Source organism: Mastacembelus armatus, chromosome 4 (assembly GCF_900324485.2).
Source record: "Mastacembelus armatus chromosome 4, fMasArm1.2, whole genome shotgun sequence".
NCBI classification, from domain to species: domain Eukaryota; kingdom Metazoa; phylum Chordata; class Actinopteri; order Synbranchiformes; family Mastacembelidae; genus Mastacembelus; species Mastacembelus armatus.
Genome location: NC_046636.1, coordinates 15227120 through 15250059, shown reverse-complemented (window position 1 = coordinate 15250059; position 22940 = coordinate 15227120). Strand labels below are relative to the sequence as shown.

The following is a 22940-nucleotide window of genomic DNA, read 5'->3' as shown; positions in this document are numbered from 1 at the left end:
AAAAACATGTGGAGAACACAAAGTAGAGGGAAGAGGGTCTAGGGACTGTTCTCTAGCTGTCTGGGAATGTATGGAACAGCAGGATTATGTAACCAGAGCCATGCAGAAATGAGAGGATGTTCTGTATTGTTGGAAATGAGTGGGGCACACAGACGTGATGTATGATCACTTCAAGGTTCGACAAAACACGCTAATTTTAGAAACTGACTGTGGACTGAAGGGGCTGAGGGGGAAGTGCAGGAAGCACTTACGTAAGTGGATTATGGAGGTAGTAGACGCACTAATGGAACCAGCTATTCTTGATTTAGGAGTTTCAGTTTAGACACTGGCATTGATGACCTGACAACAGAGTTTCTCTACATGTTCTGAATTGGTACAATAAGCTGCAAGCAATTTAACTGCCAGATGTATCTTTGTTGGGAAGCTCCTTTTACTCCATCTAAACAATAATAAGTTTTCCTGAGGAAAGCTGAAGACTTGAAAGGTTGGGCCATTTCTCAGTTTGACTAAGGGAGCTGACATTTATAGGTACAGACACATATGCTTTATGTTCACTGGCATATGAATGCCATATGAAAAATAGGAAACATTTTGAGTATTAAGGCACAGCACGGACCAGTAGAATGCAGGCCATGCTAACTACACTATGTAATCCACAAACAGCTGATGACTTATGACAACACATATTTACCTTACTGAATGTAATCATTTTGTTAGTGTTCTAAGAGTATTGTTAAATGTTAGGATTGTTGCTTGTGTATGTGTGTCTCTGTGTGTTTTTCTCCTGTCTGGAGGTTGATTAAACACAGCTGTTCTGTGTCAGTGATCAGGACGTCTACTTAAGCAATGTACGTCTTCAGTTGTCAGAAGATTCACTCTGCTCCCTCTTCGATGTGCTACATCTTCAGTCAGTGAGCAGATGTTAGTTAACTTCCCTCAGTTTACATATACTTCAGTTATCAGTGTTTGTGAATAAAGTATTGTTACCAAGCCTCAGTTATCATGTATTTTGGGTCCACGACACCACAATGTAACATAAAATCTACCACCATGTGTAGAGTAAATGATACCCCAAAAAATGTGCTCTCTAAATCCTAATACTGCTCTAGAGTTTGTCATTTGGGCTTTTACATGAAAAACTTGCATGAACAGATTACTTAAGGCTGCAATGTGTTAAATGTGAAAGATTTTATGGTATCTAATGATGAGATTGCAGCAAGCTTCTGAGCACCCTTCACACCACACCACTTTTTCTTCAGGGGGGAGGGAGGGTACAGTACAAAAATGCAATTCCCTGTCTAGAGCCAGTGTTCGGTTTGTCTGTTCTGGACTACTGTAGAAACACGGTGGTGCCTCTGGGAAGTTATTCCTGCTTCCTGTGTAGATTTAAAATTATTTATTCTAAAATTAAGAAAATGTAATGCTTGTTTTTTTTCAGTGATTTCATTACATTACATTTCTGCTAATAGATTAATTCTTCCACTTGTATAGCAGTGGCCTTAGTTTGTAGCAACAGACACACAGACCTCTCCACAGTTAACGGATGTTTTCCCTACAATTTCACATTCTGTGATGCCTTAAATTACCAAATCTTACTTATGGCTGCATGTCCTGAATAATCCATTTATAACCAATTTATTTATAATTCTTATTATTTAGCGGATTTTCCACTTATGTGCCTGGAGGCTCTTGGATCACAAGCTTACCACCTGTTTAGGAAGTTATGGCACCACTGTTATTTGTTACACCTGATGGATAGTCAATTTCACTGTCTTCATGAGCCACAAACCATGGCAACAAATTATTTGTCGCATTAGTCATGCTATCATCATCCCTTTTTCCCCAGCAGAGGTTATTTTTTAACTAATTTCCATTGTATTCTCTGTGACCTTAAGCATTTTTATATTTGGTTGTGTTGATTCTGTTTGGCTGTGTTTTCTCCATTTGCTGCATTTTCTCAACTTGATAAAGATGTTTTTCTTATTTTCTTGTCTTTTTAAATTGTGGTAGGGTTAGTTTTCAGGGTAACATTAAGCCTGGCTTTATTCTTCCCAAAAAATACCAGCTGTACAAACATTAGCTGCTAACTAGATAGCGAAGTCCACGCACTGATTACATGCATGCGGTGTGCGTTATCCCCTCTAACTGGTGAAAAGAAAAAATAAACCCAGACAGCCACATAGAAGCATGATCACGTGTGTTCCTGCCAAGCACAGGCCATAAGGATAAGACAGTAGGTATGTAAAGTTTCGGGATATGTGAATCTAAAGTTAGAATATTACTTTTAGTTGATTTTGAAGGAATGGAATAGAAAGAGATACTATATGAATGAGCACATGAAGTGTGATGTGACAGACCACAAGCCCAAACGCATTTTTAAATGTGAAGGTTTTACAGTGTGTGTGCATGTTACCTATAATATATTTGACATTCTTCATCTTAACACCTTCCTGGCTCAAACACATATACAGAAGTAAATGTAAATTTCTCCAGAAAAAGTCATAATCCCATTAAAAATAACGTCAAGATGTCCAAGATCAGTGTGGACAAGCCAGCAACCATAATCCATCAACAGCAGCAGTTTCTTCATCACTATCACTATTAATTCAGCGTGTTCCAGACGTCCAAACTAGCACATCTGAAGTGCTCTCTCTTTTCTCCTGTAAACCCTGAACTCTGTGTGTGTTGTAGTTGGTAAATCCAGTTGTGGTCAATTTTTCCAGCTCCAGCTGTTGAAAAAGCTCTGCCCTGAGCAGCAAACAGCCTATCAGAAATCAGAGAGAAAGATCAGGGTGAAAAAGAAAGAGAGGAGAGAGACGTACAGAACTGGGCTGAGCTAGTTGTGCCTGTGTAACAGCATATGCATAGATTCAGTCATATGTGTTTCATTGCTGCAGGCATGTCACAGTATCTGTGTTCTGTTGTGTCTATATGTTTGTACTTTTTTGTCGTGTTTTTTTATTCAACATGAGGTCCCTGTTGGGCTGTAGGAGTAACCTTTATACAGACAAGACGATGTACTATAGTGCATCTCCATAAGGTTTCCCTGAAGAAAAACTTAAAAAGGTTTATTTTTTCTGTAAGCTGCATTATAATTAACATTATACAAGATGTTATGGTCCAATGCACAGTAAACTACAATTGTATTAATTGTTGATGTCTATCAAATGTTATGCCTATGCATTTGAGGGGCTGAATGGCTTCTTATCGAACAGAGATAAAGGAAGACTGCAGAAACTATCAGACAGAGCAGTAAAGGGGCTGGCAGTGTCAGTGGTCTCGGAGGTGGGGTATGATGTTATGTGTGCTCCTTTGCAAATCTGAGGAGAACAGCATGCAGAAAATTCAACTACAAGCAACTGAGAACCAAACTGCTGGCTTACAAGACAGCTGTTCTTCCTACTCTTCACTATGGAGCAGAGACACAAATCACTTACACAAGACTGAATATCAGTCAAAGACAAACGCAAAGATACTAGCAGCCTTGCTGTAAGAAAGTCACACAGATGCATCCTCCACTACTCTTACTTGTGTCCTTTATATTTAATCCAGCTGATAGTGAAATGAATAATCATGTTGGTGTTTCTGATAATGACACTGAAGGAATATATTTTATTCATCTTAAACCAGTTTCTCTGGTAACACCAGCACAGCCCAATGTCATGGAAATTTCTTTAAGTTTGAGAGTTGCTAATTCTCAGAAACAAACACAGTGTGATGAATCATCTCAGGTTTAATCACGGGCGCCCGGAGAGAAGACTTACAGAATTCTCTGTCTTTCTGTTACAGACTCAGGTTCATATAGCTTGACAAAAAGGGGTGGACTCATATTGGAAAAGACCCCACATGTTTGTTCAGGTGTCTTCTACCTTCAGGCCTCTACCAGCACTAAACAAATTGTTGGCAGTTATTTACAGGCCTCTAATACCCTAAAACACTACACCAATAAAACACTAAATCCCTAAAAACCAAATACCATGCATGTTTTAGCCCAATCTATTTAGGTGACCCTTTGATCACCTATTCCATGCTGTGTAAAACCCCAACACCAATAAAAAGCATTTATTTTCCTGGTCTCTCAGCATGTCAAATGTCCACATGCCAGCATCTTATTAAGACCAAGTAACAGTAACAGAGAGCTCCATATCTTTCCCTTATTGTTTCACCACTTCCCTCTGTCCACCAGGGGGCAGCATTTCCCCTTATTTTCTCCTTGCTCTTAGAAACTGATGGACGAGCAGCTCTTAACATTGCTGTTTTAAACTTTTTTATCAACCTGCTCAGTAGGGAGAGTTAGAACTGTTTTAAAACTATTTTAAACTTTTCTCACTTTGCTTTATCGAATACCCATTCTTCCAGTGGACTGGATTGTCCCTCACCTCTTTTCAGTAGGAAATTGTAAAACGCTGGGAAGTGATCACTGCCTGCAGTAGTGCTTTCCCATCTGATTCACATAATTCTGCTAAATACCAAGACATCAAAGTTGAATCTAGTGCTGTTGTATTCCCCTATCTACATTAATTCTGGTCCCTCTCCCATCATTTAGATATACCAAATTGTTTTGTTCAAGCAGCTCTTCAATGAACTCACTATTTTAATCTGTTTAAAGCCATCACGCACTATTACCTTAGCTCTATCAAGTCCTTCAACCTGTCTTAAGCTCCCCATTTCCAATTTCCTAAAAGGATTACAGAAAATAAAAATGACCAGTGCTCCCACATTCATCTCTTCACCGCTACAGTATATCATCTTGGTCATGTCCTTTACTGATCTCTCTGCATGAAATATCGACTCTGAAGGTTATACAACCTCCATCTACAGTGCCCTCCCTTTCACACCTAGCACCACATCCAGTATTCCATACGCCTGCTATGAAAGTAACTAACTTCTTCAAATCAACTAGTACCTTTCCATCAGTTGCCTGACCTTTTAATCACTTTTATCCATTTATGATACAATATCATTGCCACCACATTGTTATCTACACTCATTGATTAACCATATGTTTGGCACATACCTTATCACACTATAACTTATGTAGGTGAGGGCCAGGGAGTTCTTCTGTTTCCAGGGGACCAGCTATCAGTACAACCGCCTGCCGTTCACGTACTCGCTGGCTCCCCGCACTTTCTCGAAGTGAGTCGAGACGCCATTGGAGCCCCTTTGGAGACAGGGAATGAGAATCCTGTTCTACCTCGACGACCTGCTTCCGCTGGCCCACTCTCCAGAGGAGTCGTGGCAGCAGACCGCAGAACTAGTGGATCATTTGAGATCGTTAGGTTTCACCATAAACTGGAAAAAGAGCGCGGCCCAGCCCACTCAGTCCATAGTGTATGTGGGGGTGGAAGTGAACTCATTACATAGGTGGGCCCGACTCTTGGAGAAGAGGTCGGCAACCCCCTCCTCCCTATTGCCTCGCTTCGCTCCACGCAGACGCGTCAGGGCTTGATCGGTGATGTGCCTTCTGGGGATGATGGCAGCGGCTCATCCGGTGGTGCCGCTCGGCCTATTGCATACGAGGCTGTCTCAGCGCTGGTTTATCCGACTAGGCTCGACCCAGTACGTCACCAGCGGTGCATACTATCCCTCCCCCAGTCAGTGGTCCCAGATCTGCTTTACTGGAAAACCCCCCGCGTCCTGACGCAAGGGGTTCCCCTCGGCATTCCATCGAATCACGTGTCAGTGTTCACGGATGCTTCCCTGTCCGATTGGGGAGGGACGTGCCTCTCCCGGACAGTAAAGGGGGAGTGGACGATCCGGGAGGCGGCACATATAAACGAATTAGAGCTATACCATATCGATATACCGTATCGATACCGATACCTTTTGACAATTAATGCATTATCAAATCTAAATACATTTTCATGACTTACAGGTGTTTTGTGTTTTGTATTATTGTATTATTTTATATTATTATTGTATTATTTTATATAATTGTATTATTAATTTATTAAAACCCAGACAAAGTTCAACAGTAAATAGAATGAACTTCTATGGAGCAGAAGGGGTGTTGGTGTGTGCCTGCTTCACTCTACAAGACCGGTATACAGGCACAGGCACACCACTTACACACACACGCACTTACTTAGAGATGCAGACAAACAAGATAGGTCGCCTCTTTGAAAAAACGGCAGCAGTGCATATGGGAGTATCCATATTTTTGTCGGGGTATGGACCGATATCAATACTAGCATTGGTATCGATATTAGGATCGATATCCGGCACTTTTCTCCACTGTTGAGGGGTCGCCACATTCTGGTCCGAACGGACAACACCACAGCTGCAGCGTATATCAACCGGCAAGGGGGGTACCCTTGGCACGTCTCCTCTCCCTCGCTCGCCGCCTGTTGCTCACACACAGTTCCTCTCCGTGAAAGCGGTGCACATTGCAGGAGAATGCAACGTGGCCTCACGCATCCTCGCGCAGGGGATTGGTGTCTTCATCCAAGCCTGGTGGCTCAGATATGGAGCAGGTTCGGACACACAGATCTTTTCACAGCTCGCAACAACACACACTGCGACCTGTGGTTTTTCTCTGAGTGCGAAGAACAACCCTCCGCTGGGGGTAGACGCTTTTGCTCATCGGCCATGGCCCCGTTAAGTTATCTATGTGTTTCCTGCAATCTCCCTGATCCCTCAGCTGCTGGCCCCGGTTCAGGAGGAGGATCTGCAAGTGATTCTGATAGCTCCGGACCACCCCCGGAGTGGTTTCCCCCTTCTGCAGTGCATGCGGGCATCTTCCCCCTGGAAGATTCCATGGAGGGAGGATGATCTGTCGCAGACAGGGGACGTGGTAATCAGCCCTCTGGAAATAAGACAGCACCTGTGTGTTCGGCTGCTAAGAGGAACCGCTTAGAGAGTTTGGAATTTTTTCCGCCGGCGTCGTCGCCACCATAAAAGGGGCGTGCGCCCGGTCCACTACAGCGTTGTATGGGGCTAAATGGGCCGCGTTTGAGAGATGGTGCACGGAGAACGGCGTTTCTTCCGTTGTATGCCCTCTCTCCGCGATTATGTCTTGGCATTTAACACCATTAAAACATATGCCGTGGCTATTTCCTCATGCTATGAGGGGTTTGGCGACAGATCGGTGTTCAGTCATCCGCTCACAAAGCGTTTTCTGAAGGGAGTGCGCAGGCAGCGCACAGTCGCTCGTCCCCTGGCTCCGCAATGGGACCTCGCTGTGGTTTTACAAGCTCCCATGGACGTACGAGCCGTTACAGCAGGTCCCTCTCCTTTTTTTATCGGGAAAAAACCCTCTTCTGCTGGCGTTAGCCTCCACAAAGACGGTCAGCGATCTGTCGGCTCTATGAGTATCCCCGGAGTGTCTCAGATCAGGGAGGATCACAGTGCAGCAGTTCTGTGTCTTAACCCTGCATACATGCATAAATGCATCACTAGTTCTTTCAGATCTAGAGTGATCACGCTGGAGGGATTCTTCCCCCTCCCCACGCATCCGCAGAGGAAGCTGCTTCGCATCTTCTCTGCCAGGTGCGCGCTCTGGCATGTTATGTAGAACGCACGGCAGAGTTACACAATTCGGAGCGCGTGTGTTTTCACTACAGAGAGTGTTCGCTGGGCTCCCCCCTCTCTGCAGAACGTTTGTCTCACTGGCTATGTGAGATCATTACACAGGCTTACATCCGTGCACACTCCACTAGCGGAGTGTCATCTTCCATGGCTCTCCTGCACGATTTGTTAGTGGAAGACATTTGCGCGGCGGCCTCGTGGGCATCCCCGTGTTCCTTCGTGCATTTCTATTTGCGGGATGTTGCGAGCTCATCCCTCTCTCACGCATTCCTGGTAGCCACCCAGTCGTAATTAGGCTGGCAAGCCCAGGAAGCACATTTTATTACACGGATGCGAGACAGGCATCCATCTGTTTTCAGCTTTATATGAAACCAGTGCTTCCGTGGTGCTTGCTTTGCCTCAGGTCAGGCGGTTACTCGCGTTTCCTTTGTTTTTCGGACTTCTCTCCTTGGTCCATTGGCTGCGATTCCAATTCACAGAATCTTGGGTTACGATACGTGAAGACTGTCACCTTCTTATTGACATCCATCTATTATCTATACGCTATTATTCCTATTTAGGATCACAGGGATCTCCTGGACCCTATCCCAGGAGATCCTTATATGAGCAAAAGTTAGCAGCCATCTCTGTAATCACTGTCTCTACCCATCTCTATAAAGTGGATGTGTAAAATGTATTTTGAGCTAATTACATATTTTTTTGATTTGATGAAGTGAAAAGAAATAAATACAATCACTGCACAAAGAACATGCTAAACATGAGCCTATCTTCTACTGCATTTTTAATTTGCGTGTCAGAAAATAATAGTAACAGCAATTTGTCCAAAAACTTGGGAAAGAGTGTAGCCCTTTAAAGCAAATGACTAAAGCCTGAACTGAATACTGTCAAAACAGATGACACCTAATTTGTTGATTCTAAGCAATACTGAGTTCACACAAAAATTACACATAAACATACAAATAACACAAAAAAGCAGCTTATGAACAAAGGTACATAAAACACCATGTATATATCAAGCTTAGTCCACACATACTGATAGCAGATCAAATCAGACACTTGGTCAGGCCAGAGCTACACACACATGAATGATTGATGTGTGGACAGTCACACACTGATTTGCAATGGTAAATTATAAATTATATGTAATAGCCTCAGAAAATAGCCATTTTGATGTTTTACTTCTGTATGCAGATTGTACAAATTGAAAAAAATAATGCACATTGTGGAGAGACAACTTGGATCCATAAAGACCCTCATTTCTTAATTTCAAAGGCACCCTTCATCTACAGGTCATTTTATGGCTGGGACATCATCTGATTAAGTTAACATAAGTACATAAGCAAGGTTTAACCCGGAGTTGAATGTCCACCCCATGCTTGCATGGGTTTACTCCGGGTACTCTGGTTTCCTCCCACAGTCCAAAAACATACATGTTAGGTTGATTGGTGACTCTAAATTGCCCATAGGAGTGAGTGTGATGGTGTGTGGTTGTTTGTCTCTGTGTGTCTATATGTGGCTCTGTTACTGACTGTTGACCTCTCCAGGGTGTACCCTTGCCTTTCACCCAAAGAGAGCTGGGATGGGCTCCAGCAGGTCCCTGTGACCCTGGTTAAGGTAAATGGGGGTATAGATAATGGATGGATGGAAGTACAGGTTTGTGAGAGCGACTGTGTGACAGAACAAAGGGAATATGTTGTCAACACATCAGCATTGCTTTCATTAAACATGTTTCTAGTGCAGTTATTCACATACATCGGAATTACTCAGAAAGGCAACATACCTAAAGAAATCATCAGTCCAGTCAAAAAGAGTTATGAGCATTAAGTTGACAGGAAGATAATGCCAATAAGTCACTGGACACTCGAATGTGAATAGTTGCCCTTTGCTAATGAAAATTACCTGGGTTAGTGCATGTGCCTATTGATATATCTACTCAAAAGCATCCCAATACATCTATCCATTCATCCTCCCTTCAATAATTTGGATTCCACAAGTACCACTAGTACTAGTACCAATAAGAAAAACAGCCCTATGCTCCTCTGAACTTCACTGAAGGTATGGTATTTTTAGCAGTCATTTCTCCTCCTAGCATGGCAGATAATATTATTGCCAGGTTGTTGCCAATCTGTATATGGAAGACGGAAACTCTCAAATCCTTCACAGGAATGGCACCGACCCACTGGTTCAGATATATAGATGATAACTGATTGAAAATCAAGAACCAGGATGTTTAAGCCTTCAAGCCTTCAATACAATAAGGCAGCATCCACATTAGGCAGAACAACAAGGGAGCCAGCTGAGACTTGGGATCCACAGAGAAATAAACCTGGTCACTCCTTATATAGTGGGTGTCTCAGACAGGCTTAAAATGATCTTTGGGAAGCACCACATACCGGTTCACTTTAGACCCACCAACACACTGAGACAGAGATTAGTTCACCCTAAAGACCAAAATACCAAAACAAAAGATGAGCAATGTGGTGTATGCAGTCCAGTGTAGAGAAAAATGCTCAGAACTCCACAGTGGAGAAACCAAACAACTACTTAAAGGAGGATGGCCCAGCACAGGAGAAGCAGCTCCTGTAGACAACATTCAGTTGTGCACCTCCATTTAAAGAACACAGGACACCCATTTGAATTCAAGGATGTAAATATTTTAGACATAGATAGTAGATTCAGAGAAGCCATACATGTTCAGGTGGAAACACTCCCTTAACAGGGGTGGGTGGCTTTGACATAACTTCAATCTTCAGGCTGACCTTTCATCTGTTCCTGGGATGTTAAGGAACTTTTCACTTGTCCTGCATGGAGAACACACTCCACACCCACTTTGTGGATCAGAGGGTCACAAGCATGAAGAGTTGATCCTAACGACCCTCACTTCTGGTCTTATCCGTTGTTCACCTAATGAAGCTATTCAGGCCAGGTGTAAAGTGAAAGCAACTCATGAGTGTGGGTCTAATGAATCTCGCCCCAGTTTCATAGTTCATCTAATGAGCCTATTCAGGCTAGGGGTGAAGTGAAACCAATCTGTAGGATAAATATTGAACTTCCCAACTTCCTTTTAGACTGAAGGAGCTACTTGGCTGACTATTGAACTGTTTTGACCTAAAAACTGGAAGTCCAGTTGCCATGACTCAGCTAGTAGATAACTTCACCAGGAAGTCTAAGAATCTTCACAGACATGTCATTTAATGACAGGGGCACAAATGCAGGTAAACAGATATATAGACTGGTAATGAAATCAGGTATAAGTAATACTTGTAAACAGGCAGGTAACATGAATAAAGGTACATAATGAATAACTATAAGAATAAGAATGAGAATAAGAATAAGAAAACCTTCATTTATCCCGCAATGGGGAAATTGCATTGTTGCAACAGTAAGTACAGTACACAGCAGAGAGCCAGAAGTAGCAACAGAGCATGCAAACAAACGAAGCCAAGTATAGGCTAAGTAGTGGTCAGGCACACAGTTCAGACTAGGGCAGTGGCTGGAGTCCATACACTGTAAAACAAAAAACTGTGGAAAGGAACTGACTAGAAATGTAAAAGCACATGAACCCTCGAGCACCCTTGAGAGGGTATAGAGCTGGTCCAGTGTTCCCTGACCGGGACGAAAATCACATTGTTCCTCCTGGATCCGAGGTTCGACCACCAGCCGGATCCTCCTCTCCAGTACCCTGGCATAGACTTTCCAAGGGAGGCTGAGGAGTGTGATCCCTCTGGTCCCCCTTTTTAAAAACCCCGGTCTGCCATTCCAGGGGTACTGTCCCTGATCGCCACGCGATGTTACACAGGCGTGTCAACCATGACAGCCCAACAACATCCAGAGACTTGAGGTACTCGGGGCGGATCTCATCCACCTCCGGTGCCCTGCCACTGAGGAGCTGCTGAACTACAGTACCTCAGTGACCTTGGCTTGGGTAATGGATGGATCAGCCTCCAAATCTGCTTCCTTTATGGAAGACATGTCGGCAGGGTTAAGGAGATCCTTGAAGTATTCCTTTCATTATCCCCAGTGGAGGTCAGCAGCTCCCCACCTCCACTGTAAACAGTGTTGGCAGCACACTACTTCCCCCTCCTGAGGCACCAGACGGTTTGCCAGAATCTCTTCGGGCCAACTGGTAGTCCTTCTCCATGGCCTCACCGAACTCCTCCCATACCCAGGTTTTTGCCTCTGTCACCACCTGGGCTGCAGCACGCTTGGCCCAGCAGTACCTGTCAGCTGCCTCAGGAGTCCCACAAGCCAGACAAGCTCAGTAGGACTCCTTCTTCAGCTTGACGGAATCACTTACCTCCAGTGTCCACCACCGGGTTCGGGGATTGCCGCTATGACAGGCACCCAAGACCTTACAGCCACAGCTCCTAGCCGCTGCGTCGACAACGGAGGTGGAAATCTTCAACATGTGGCAGCTGAGCTGGGGAGCTATGAGCAAGCCCACACCAGCTCACCGCCTCTCACTGCAAGCAATTCCAGAGTAGAAGACAGTCCAGCCCCTCTCAAGGAGTTAGGTTCCAGAGCCCGACTATCTCTAGTCAATACCACTCAACCTCCTGCACAAGCTCCAACCCCAGGCCTGGGTCTAGGGTGGGGCCCTGGCTTCGCCGTACTGGGTGATATCACGGTCCTTGCTGTTCTCTTCATAAGGGATCTTTGAACCGCTCTTGGTCTGGTCCGTTACCTAGGACCTGTTTGCCTTGGGAGACCTTGCCAGGGGCATATAGCCCCAGTCAACATAGCTCCTAGGATCATTCGAACGCTCAAACCCCCCACCTTGATAAGGTGGCAGGTCAGGGAGGGGGTGAAATTACATGAAAAGGCATAATTGCAGATAAATGCAATTTTTACTATTTTAGGTTGGTTTTTTTCATAAATAGAAGGAGAAATTTCTAAAACATGAGATGAATTTTGATGAGAAAAATATAGCAGCAGAAACTTGATGCTTTTCATACACACATAACTATAAAAACACACATGCATTGTACAGAGCTTGTGTTATTTTTGGATGGTCATTCCTCAAGATCCGGAGAAGGAGAGGGGGTAGGTTTCCTATTGGTTCTCAGGAAGAAGGCGTCAGCATGAGAAGACAATCAGAGGATATCAAATGACAGGATCCGCTGATAACAGGGTTCTCTCAATCTCTTTTCTCTCTCTCTCACACACACACACACACTCTCACACATACACACACTATTCTAATTTATATCATCATAAGGGATGTGAAGATTTTATTTATTGATACCAATGCCATTATCGATTTGGCTTATTATTCCAATTCTTTTTTTATGATTTATTAATGATTTTGATCAATGATGGACATTGGCATCAACATAATTGTTTCTTTATCTCTAAGTCTGAACACAGTCTTCGACAGAATTCCACACAGTGAAAACACATGATCTATCTTTTGTTATATCAATTGAACATACAGCTCTTTTTAGTTTTCAGTCTGAAACAGAAACTTCCTGTAGGCCTCTCTGTGTACTTTTTGTAAGCAAAGGGCTTCCAGTGCATGAGTGAACATGCACCTGCTATAAAGAAGAGACTTGAATGAGATACTACGTGCTTCACACAGAACACGTTCGGTGTACACATAGCATCAGAGCTACATGTAGAAACAGTATCAGAGAATATTCTACTAAGCCTGCTTGCATAGCACTAATGATGTCATAACCATACCCTTGGTAACTGATTTGCTGTTCAGTTAGGAAGATCAAGAAGCAAAGCCACACAACACACCCACACCCGTCAGAAAAACAAGTAGGTCTACAATTCTGATGGATTGACAATTTGGAAACAATTGTAAACTAGAACCCAGTCTTCCTTTTACAAAATATACTACTGATTGTCACGATTCAGGGTTTTAAAATTTGTTTAGGACCAATAATGCATCCACTCTGGTACTGAAGGTCTGAAACCAAACTTTATTTAACCAAAAAACAAGAACAGAGAAAAACAGGAGACGAGACCTACAACCAAAAAAACAGATAACAGAAAACAAGGTATTACCAGAAACGTAAGCACGGGAACACAGTGAGGACAAGACATGGGACCTGTGACATACACACGCTGGGGGTCACCCCAGACGAACAAGGGACATGGAACATTAAAAAGGAACACATGAAGTGAGAGGGAAACAAGGCTTGAGGATCTGGGTCACACACAACTGAGGGGACTCACCAGACCAAAGGGGAACATGAACATGAAATAAGAGGGAACAAGGCTTGAGGGTCTGGGTCACACACACTGAGGGGACACACCAGACCAAAAGGGGAACATGAACATGAAAGGGAATCAAGGCATGAACATGGAACACAAGGGGAACAAGACATGAACGAAGAAAGTTAACATAGACAAGGTAACAAGGCAAAACTGGAACACATGAGCACACAAGACATGGTGAGAGCACAGACAAAAAAACCAGAACACTTAACACAAGGTGAAAATCCAACAACGAAAACCCAGGAAGGAAATCCAAAATGTGAAACAACGAAGGCAAGGCAAACTAGAAAACTCTTTCTCATTGGCTAGGGCTGTGTAGGGCTGTATAGGGCTGTATAGGGCTGTATAGGGCAGTGGTGGGCAGTGGTGGGCAGACGACCTGGCAAGGAAACAATGACTCAACAGAGGTATATGAACATAAAGAGAAAACAAGGGACAGGTGAGACAAATCAACTAATCAGGTCAAAGTAAAATGAACAAAAATGAAACCAAACTAGATCCTGTCATGATCCTTTCCAAAATAAAAGAAACAGGAAGTCCAAAAGTGCAGATCATGACACTGATGAACAGGCATGGGCATAGGAGACTCAGGGTGTTGGGGAGATTATTCCTGTATTCAGGAATATTTTAAATGATGAGAACACTGAATGTGAAAACTATATTATTTTTAGCAAATGCTACTCAAACAGAAGGAAATGCATTTGTGGGAGCCATTTTCATTTGCAGTTCAATCCACATTAGATGCAGCAGTGTGTACTTTCATCAGCAGGACAGCATGTTGGAACATAATCAAATTAACTGCAGTGTGCATTCATAGTACTGAAAGAACTGTTCACCCAGTTCAGTGTGGCTATTGTCAGAATGAAACTACTTATGCCCCTTTTCATTATACAGTTTTAGCACTACTTGGCTGTATTCCACTGAACTCGACTCAGTTTTGGTAATTTTCCATTACAACTGACTACCAATTTAACGTGGGCAGGGCCGTCATAGCACAGCGGTGCAAAATTGCAGTGACGCTACCAATCACAGAAACATCTGCATCTCTTCATAGGCTCCGGTGTTTTTTTGTGAGTAGTGTTAGCCATTTGCCTCTCTAAAGACTACAAAAATGGAAAAACAAATGGTTGCTGTTGCTGGTTTTTAAAAATGGCAGGTTGGACATCACGTAAAACTGAACACCAGACTGAAACCAGTCCTAGCACTGACGGAAGGCGTCAAGGGTCAGGAGTGATCAGGGCAACTGCAGATAAGTTACGAACATTCACATCTGATACTACAAATGGGTAGGGGTGCTGTCTCACCCATGGGGAAATCTTTAGGCATTCCACAGTTCAATTCGATTTCGATTTCGAGGCCCATGATTTGATTAAAAACGATGCATTGATTTTGAATGTTTCTATACATATATATATATATATATATATATATATATATGCATATTTTAACCATATGAAATACTTGCTACTTTTAAAGCGTCTGCACAATAGTGTATTTGTTGTCTTAGTGGAAAATAAGCTGTTGTTTTGACACAGCATGATAAAATCATCAAAAAATCAACCTGCTTTTTCAGTTGAGCTAAACAACTTGAGGACATTTCCTTAAACACTTAAAAACATTAGGTATAATCACATGACTTTATACTGTGCAGCTCAACATCACTTCATTTTTGCTGCAAAAGGCTGATCCTAAAGTTTTAACCCAAATCAAAAATTAATAAATTCATCAATGAGAGCATCACTGCCACAAAAATGACATTTGGATTAATTAGTTTCATTACGTAAGACATACAGTGGTGTGAAAAAGTGTTGCCCCCCCTTAACTGTGGTTTATCACACCTGAGTTCAATTCCTCTAGCCACACCCAGGCCTGATTACTGCCACACCTGTTCGCAATCAAGAAATCACTTAAATAGGACCTGCCTGACAAAGTGAAGTAGACCAAAAGATCCTCAAAAGCTAGACATCATGCTGAGATCCAAAGAAATTCAAAAACAAATGAGAAAGAAAGTAATTGAGATCTATCAATCTGGAAAAGGTTATAAAGCCATTTCTAAAGCTTTGGGACTGTAGCAAACCACAGTGAGAGCCATTATCTACAAATGGCGAAAACATGGAACAGTGGAGAACCTTCCCAGGAGTGGCCGGCCAACCAAAATTACCCCAAGAGAGCAGCAACGACTCATCCAAGAGGTCACAAAAGACCCCACAACAACATCCAAAGAACTGCAGGCCTCACTTGCCTCAGTTAAGGTCAATGTTCATGACTCCACCATAAGAAAGAGACTGGGCAAAAATGGTCTTTATGGCAGAGTTTCGAATTCGAAAACCACTGCTGAGCAAAAAGAACATAAAGGCTCATCTTGATGATCCCCAAGACTTTTGTGAAACTACTCTGTGGACTGACGAGACAAAAGTTTAACTTTTTGGAAGGTGTGTGTCCCATTACGTCTGGCATAAAAGTAACACCGCATTTCAGAAAAAGAACATCATACCAACAGCAAAATATGCAGGCAGGTCCTGTGATGGTCTGGGGCTGTTTTGCTGCTTCAGGACCTGGAAGACTTGCTGTGATAAATAGAACTATGAATTCTGCTGCCTACCAAAAAATCCTGAAGGAGAACGTCCGGCCATCTGTTCGTGAACTCAAGCTGAAGCGAACTTGGGTTCTGCAGCAGGACAATGATCCAAAACACACCAGCAAGTCCACCTCTGAATGGCTGAAGAAAAACAAATGAAGACTTTGGAGTCCTGACCTGACCTGAATCCGATTGCGATGCTGTGGCATGACCTTAAAAAGGCGGTTCATGCTCGAAAACCCTCCAATGTGGCTGAAATACAACAATTCTGCAAAGATGAGTGGGCCAAAAACAGACTCATTGCAAGTTATCGCAAACGCTTGATTGCAGTTGTTGCTGGGTGGCCCAACCAGTTATTAGGTTTAGGGGGCAAACACTTTTTCACACAGGGACATGTAGTTTTGAATTTTGTTTTCCCTTAATAATAAAAACTTTCATTTAAAAACTGCATGATGTGTTTACTTGTTATCTTTGAGTAATATTTAAATTTGTTTGATGATCTGAAACATTAAAGTGTGACAAACATGCAAAAAAATAAGGAATCAGGAAGGGGGCCAACACTTTTTCACACCACTGTATGTCTGAGGTGCTGTGCCATTACAGTCTACTGGGAGGGCCCTGCAGAAAAAGTTGGGGAACCACTTCTCCAATCTGAAAGTAACAAACCAAATCCTAGCTGTGAGTTCATAGCTGGATTTGAAGTTGAATGCAAAAACAATTCACATAAAATGCAATTTAATTTATCTGTGGTCTTTCCTGTGCCAAATACATTTAAATCATATATGTGTATTATATAAGTATTCTGCTAACCTCTTGACTGTATGCTGGAGTACTACCTGGCCTAGTTTTACTGTGCATCAAGTGATGATAATTTAAGACAATTAACATTTTTTTATTATGCGACCATTCATGTATTTAGCATGTAAACACAACATCTACTGTAGCCATACACAGCGGCCCAACTACGAGACATAGTCCCAGACAAAACTATAACAACCTGTCAACCATGTCTGAGCTTTCTTTCAATCAGTAACACAGCTGTGACACTGATCTGTTTCAGGCGAGTTGCTGTCATGATTACAACTGCTCAGATGTTCCTAGGGCTGTGCAATTAATCAAATTTTGATTTCGATTTCAATTTCGGGTCTCTCAAAAACTATGTAATCGAGAAAAAACGATTATTCTGTTTTTCAAGTTATTTTGGCATTCTTAATGCCAAAATGCGCACTTTTGTCCCTCCAGAAGCTCGAACTCTCTCAGCCTATACTGTTGGTGGCATTTAAAAATCAGCGTGAGTGAAGATGGCGGAAAGAGAGCAGCCACAGAAGTCTTTGGTCAACAAAAGAGGTAGAAGCAATTCTGTTGTTTGGGAACAGTTTTGATTCAAAGAAGCTGACATGGATCAAAAACAACAACCTTAGATGTTTCTACACTCTTGTATTGTCTGAAACAAAAGGCTGTAGACACTAAACATTATACAAATAGACATGTAGAAGGGAAGTATACATACTTAGTATGGCTGACTCCTGAAATGGGAGGAAATGGTAGTAAGACTCCATCTCAGTGGAATAGGCTCGTCTATATTTACCACATTTTGGACAATTAGATAGGAGGGTCTGGTATCAGACCCTGCCTACAGCATTCCTCCCCAGCAATAACCCCTCTTCTCCTGTCTATCTCATCAAGCTTGCCCACTGGCTCTGCAGCAGACAGTGGAATAATCCACCGTTCCTTGATGCTACTACTGTCTGTCACACACCCACACACAGTCTCTTTCCCTTAGAGCAATGCTACTGCAGCTGTTCCTTCATAAGTCCCAGTAGAGTCACCAAAGTGTCTCCAACCTCCTAGTTTCTCTCACTGCATTTGTCTGCCGACCCTAATTTCTGCATCCGAAAGTAAAGCAAGACAATATTATTTGCATATATGCCTGCTCCTGCATATGCCTGCCCCTGTGACACAAACATAAGGGGAGTGACTCCACATGAGGTTTATTTCACATTTGCTGACTCGATCCCTTTACTGTGGTGTTATTTTAAGTGACAGTGCAACTGAATTACATCAATGTAGTCATTGCTGACAGAAGTGAGGAGTTTGCAGCTGTTTCCATGCACAAAACAAAAAAAAAAACTAAATAAAAACTAAAACTGATATGAAACCACAATTCTGTGAGGCTCCAACATGAAATCTCATTCCACAACCCATATTTTGTCCGTATTTTCCTTGCATATTACCCATGATTCCATACGTTTATTTAAAGGCAGAAATTAACAAGCTTGTTAATCTATACATGTCCTGCACTACTCGAACATACTTCTCTGCCACTCCAGACTTCCTCATACAAAACCACAGCTCCTCTCTCGGCACCCTGTCATACGCTTTTCCAAATCTACAAGACACAATGCAGCTCCTTCTGGCCTTCTTTGTACTCCATCAGCATTCTCAAAGCAAATATAGCATCTGTGGTACTCTTTCTTGGCATGAAACCATACTGCTGCTCACAAATGTTCACTTCTGACCTCAGCCTAGCCTCCTCTACCCTTTCCCATAACTTGATTGTGTGACTCATCACCTTTATTCCTCTGTAGTTTCCAACTCTGCACGTCTCCCTTGGGCACCAGTACACTTCTCCTCCATTCCTCAGGCATCCTCTCACTCTCCAAGATCTTGTTAAATAGCCCAGTCAAAAACCACCTCTCCTAATCACATCCATACCTCCACAGGTATGTCATCAGGACCAACTGCCTTTCCACTCTTCATCCTATTCAATGCCTTCCTCACTTCATCCTTACTGATCTTTGCTACTTCCTGCTCCACAACAGTCACCTCTTCTACTCTGTGCTCTCTAACATTTTCCTCATTCATCAACTCTTCAAAGTATTCCTTCCATCTTTAGCTGTAGCTGTCCAGTCATCTGGAAGAACCTCCTGACCTCCCAGAGCCTGTTTCAGCTCCTCCCTGAAAGCCACACAACACTCTTCCTTTTTCAACTTCCACCACTTGGTCCTCTGCTCTGCCCTTGTCCTCTTCATCTTCCTCACCACCAGAGTCATCCTACACACCACTATCCTATGGTAGCTGGCTACACACTCTCCAGCCACTACTTTACAGTCACTGATCTTTTCAGGTTGAAACGTCTGCACAAGATGTAATCAACTTGTGTGCTCCTGTCTCCACTCTGATATGTCATAAATATTTCCCTCACCAACATGTCCATTGAAGTCTGCCCCAATCACCACTCTCTCACCACTAGGGATACCCTCAATCACCTCATCCATCTCCCTCCAGAATTTCTCCTTCTCTTCTAACTCACATCCTACCTACACTGACAACATTCAACATCACACCTTCAACTTCCAGCTTCAGACTCATCACCCTATCTGACACTCTCTTCACCTCCAGAGCATTCCTAGCAAAATCCTCCTTCAGGATAACTCCTACTCCATTCCTCTTTCCATCCACATAATGATAAAACAGCTTGAACCCTGCTCCTAATCTATAGGCGTTGCTACCTTTCCCCCTGGTCTCCTGCACACACAAGATATCCATCTTTCTTCTCTCCATCATATCAGCCAACTCTCTAGTTTTCCCTGACAAAGTCCCTCATTAAAAGTCCCTACACTCCTGCCCTTCCTCTTCTCTCTTTGTCTATGAACACGCCTTCCTCCTCTCCTTCTTGGACCAACAGTAGTCCAATTTCCATTGGCACCCTGTAGGTCAACCCCACCAGTAGCAGTCGTTGTTAACCCGGGCCGCGACCGATCTGGTATGGAAGTCATATTTGTGATGCGCATGTTTGCTTAAATTTTACGTTGGATGCCCTTCTTGACACAACGTTCTGCATTTACCCGGACTTGGGACCGGCACATGAAGGCACTGGATTGTGCCTCCCTGTGGTTGCATTCCACATTAAACTCCACTACTTTAGACTAATATGTATTAACAGTTACTACAGTTAAAACAATTCCGACTTTGTACTGTGAGTCCACTTCCCTACAAAATGGATCTACCACACGCTAATGGGTGGTTTAGTGTTTAAGACTGTTATTACCATCACTGACATAGCCAAAGTGGTACTAAGCAAACAGGCAGGAGTACATCATGTGACCCTTTATCACACTTTTAATAGTTGCAGATTAACCACACGCACTACATACACCCGTAACACTGTAAAGGCAATGTGTTCATGACTTACACATTACTGATCCCATGTTCCTGCTGGTCTTGCTCTGTAACAATCCACTCACACAGGAGGGGCTGAGCAGCACGGCTAAACCACTGACCAGTCCAATGTCCACGGCAACATAACACACAACACAATGTACAGAGGTTTTCTGAAGCTACAGTTCACTCGTAAGAGCTGTCAGGTTTTGCTGAGAACTGGAGGACAAACCCTCCTCTTTGTGTGGAGTAGTGTGTGTGTGAGAGAGTGGCAACTGAGCAAGAGAGATGGGAATGGAAATGTGTGTGTGCGTGTGTGTGTGTGTGTGTGTGTGTGTTTGGTAGAGTAGGAATCTGAGTCTCTCCTATATGGAATTGGAATTGCTTGTGCATTAAGGAAGCTTCAACTAGATATATATGGTAATTACAACAGTCTGGACAGATGGTTGAATCTTGCTTACATTTTAAAATTTGTTTAATGAAAAACAGGAACAGAAAGAACAAGTTTAAACCATAAGCACATTCACATGAGGCAGCATTTTTAATTACAAGAGTTACAACCCCTCCTCTTAAATAGATTTCACATGAATATCAATTGCATGTCAGATATCTAAAATTATATTTTGACTAGTCGAAATTACAATGTGACTATTACCATTATAATTCAAGATATCTACAGTTACATTGTGACTAGTAAGATTGAGTTTAAGATATCTACAATGTCATTTGCACTAGTTACAATGCTATTTTGGATATCCAAAATGACTTCACTGATATCACTGCACCGTTTCATCAACAGTCATTACTGACTAATATACTTGTGTGTGCCTTGTACTTGTGCCTGTAAATGTTTGGCTTGGTTTATCATTTCAAGAATATGGTTCCTACAGGAGAAGGTCATTCCCAAGTGAGATTGCCAAGGCTGACAATGACATAATATATAGTGATGTACTGAAGTCTCCTCTCTGCAGCTTGTTATTACTGTACACAGTGAGGACAGTTGCTGATGGATAGATCATGCTCAATCCTGTTCTTCTACCCCCACCTTGATCTTTTGTGATGGATTTCAAAAACAGAGTGCATACAAGAGTTTTCAGCACTGTCTCCTAAAGTATACTTCTAGTTTATCTGTATATTAAAAGCCCATTGATGAACCTTCAAAAAAGTCAATGGGAACATTAATGTCCTTTTGACACAAAAACGGGCTTATCAGAGGGATAATTATTAAGTAATCACAACTCATTTAGGGTTTGTATTGTTATGCGTCTCAAGACCAGGTGACAATATGTCTACTACCAGAATAAATATGGTTGAACTCGGTGTCACGTACTAATCACCACTGGAGTAAAATGTTTTTAACACTTGATAGAGCGTGTGAACTGATTGTAGCTCTGCTTTAATTGCTGGATCAGTATGTTCTGCTGTAAAGATTAACCTGCTTCCTTTACTGAGTCTCTTTTTGGCAACTTTAAGCCAGTCACCAATTTACTGCACCTTCGCTCACCACCGGGTTCGGGGATTGCCGCCACGACACGCACCCGAAACCTTACAGCCACAGCTCCTAGCCGCCGCGTCTACAATGAAAGTGGAAAATATGGTCCATTCGGACTCAATGTCCCCAGCCTCCCAGGGGATCTGGTAGAAGCGCTCTCGGAGGTGTGAGTTAAAGACATTCCCAACAGACCCTCACAGTACGTTTGGGCCTGCCAAGTCTGTCCCGCTTCCTCCTCCGCCAGCGGATCCAACTCACCACCAGGTGGTGATCAGTTGACAGCTCTGCCCCTCTCTTCACCCGAATGTCCAAGACTTACGGCCAAAGGTCAGATGACACGACTACAAAGTCAATCATTGACCTCTGGCCTAGGGTGCCCTGGTGCCATGTGCACTGATGGACACCCTTATGCTTGAACATGGTGTTTGTTATGGACAAACTGTGACTAGCACAGAAGTTCAGCAACAGAACACCGCTCGGGTTCGTCTCGGGGAGGCCGTTCCTCCCAATCGCGCCCCTCCAGGTTTCACTGTCGCTGCCCACGTGAGCGTTGAAGTCCCCCAACAGAATTATGAAGTCCCCGGTAGGAGCACCTTTCAGCACCCACCCGAGAGACTCCAAAAAGGCCGGGTACTCTGCCGATCTATCCCCGACCCGAAGGCGCAGGGAAACGACCCTTTCACTCTGGGGGGAAAACTCCAACACGTGGTGGCTGAGCTGGGGAGCTATGAGCAAGCCCACACCAGCTAGTCGCTGCTCACCGCGAGCAACTCCAGAGTAGAAGAGAGTCCAGCCCATCTCAAGGAGCTGGGTTCCAGAGCCCAGGCTGTGCGTGGAGGTGAGCCCAACTATCTCTAGTCGGTACCGCTCGACCTCCCGCAGAAGCTCAGGCTCCTTCCCCCCCAGTGAGGTGACATTCCATGTCCCTAGAGCCAGTTTCAGCATCCAGGGATCGGG

The 22940-nt window shown here is 43.3% G+C and overlaps 1 protein-coding gene across 3 annotated transcripts in view; it reads right to left on the bottom strand.

The window, feature by feature from the left end:
* mcf2l2 (MCF.2 cell line derived transforming sequence-like 2) overlaps positions 1 to 20689 on the bottom strand; it is a 160636-nt gene extending 139947 nt beyond the window's left edge. Inside the window, exon 1 of one of the 3 annotated variants that reach the window (XM_026304800.1) lies at positions 20526 to 20689. In XM_026304800.1, the coding sequence (XP_026160585.1) occupies positions 20526 to 20541 (16 nt within the window). In that variant the 5' untranslated portion in view covers positions 20542 to 20689. Of the gene's footprint in view, positions 1 to 2413; positions 2472 to 5017; positions 5309 to 20525 lie in introns of those variants that run through there. The other 2 variants (XM_026304801.1, XM_026304799.1) reach the window with 2 other exon arrangements.
* Between the last annotated feature and the right edge of the window lie 2251 nt (positions 20690 to 22940).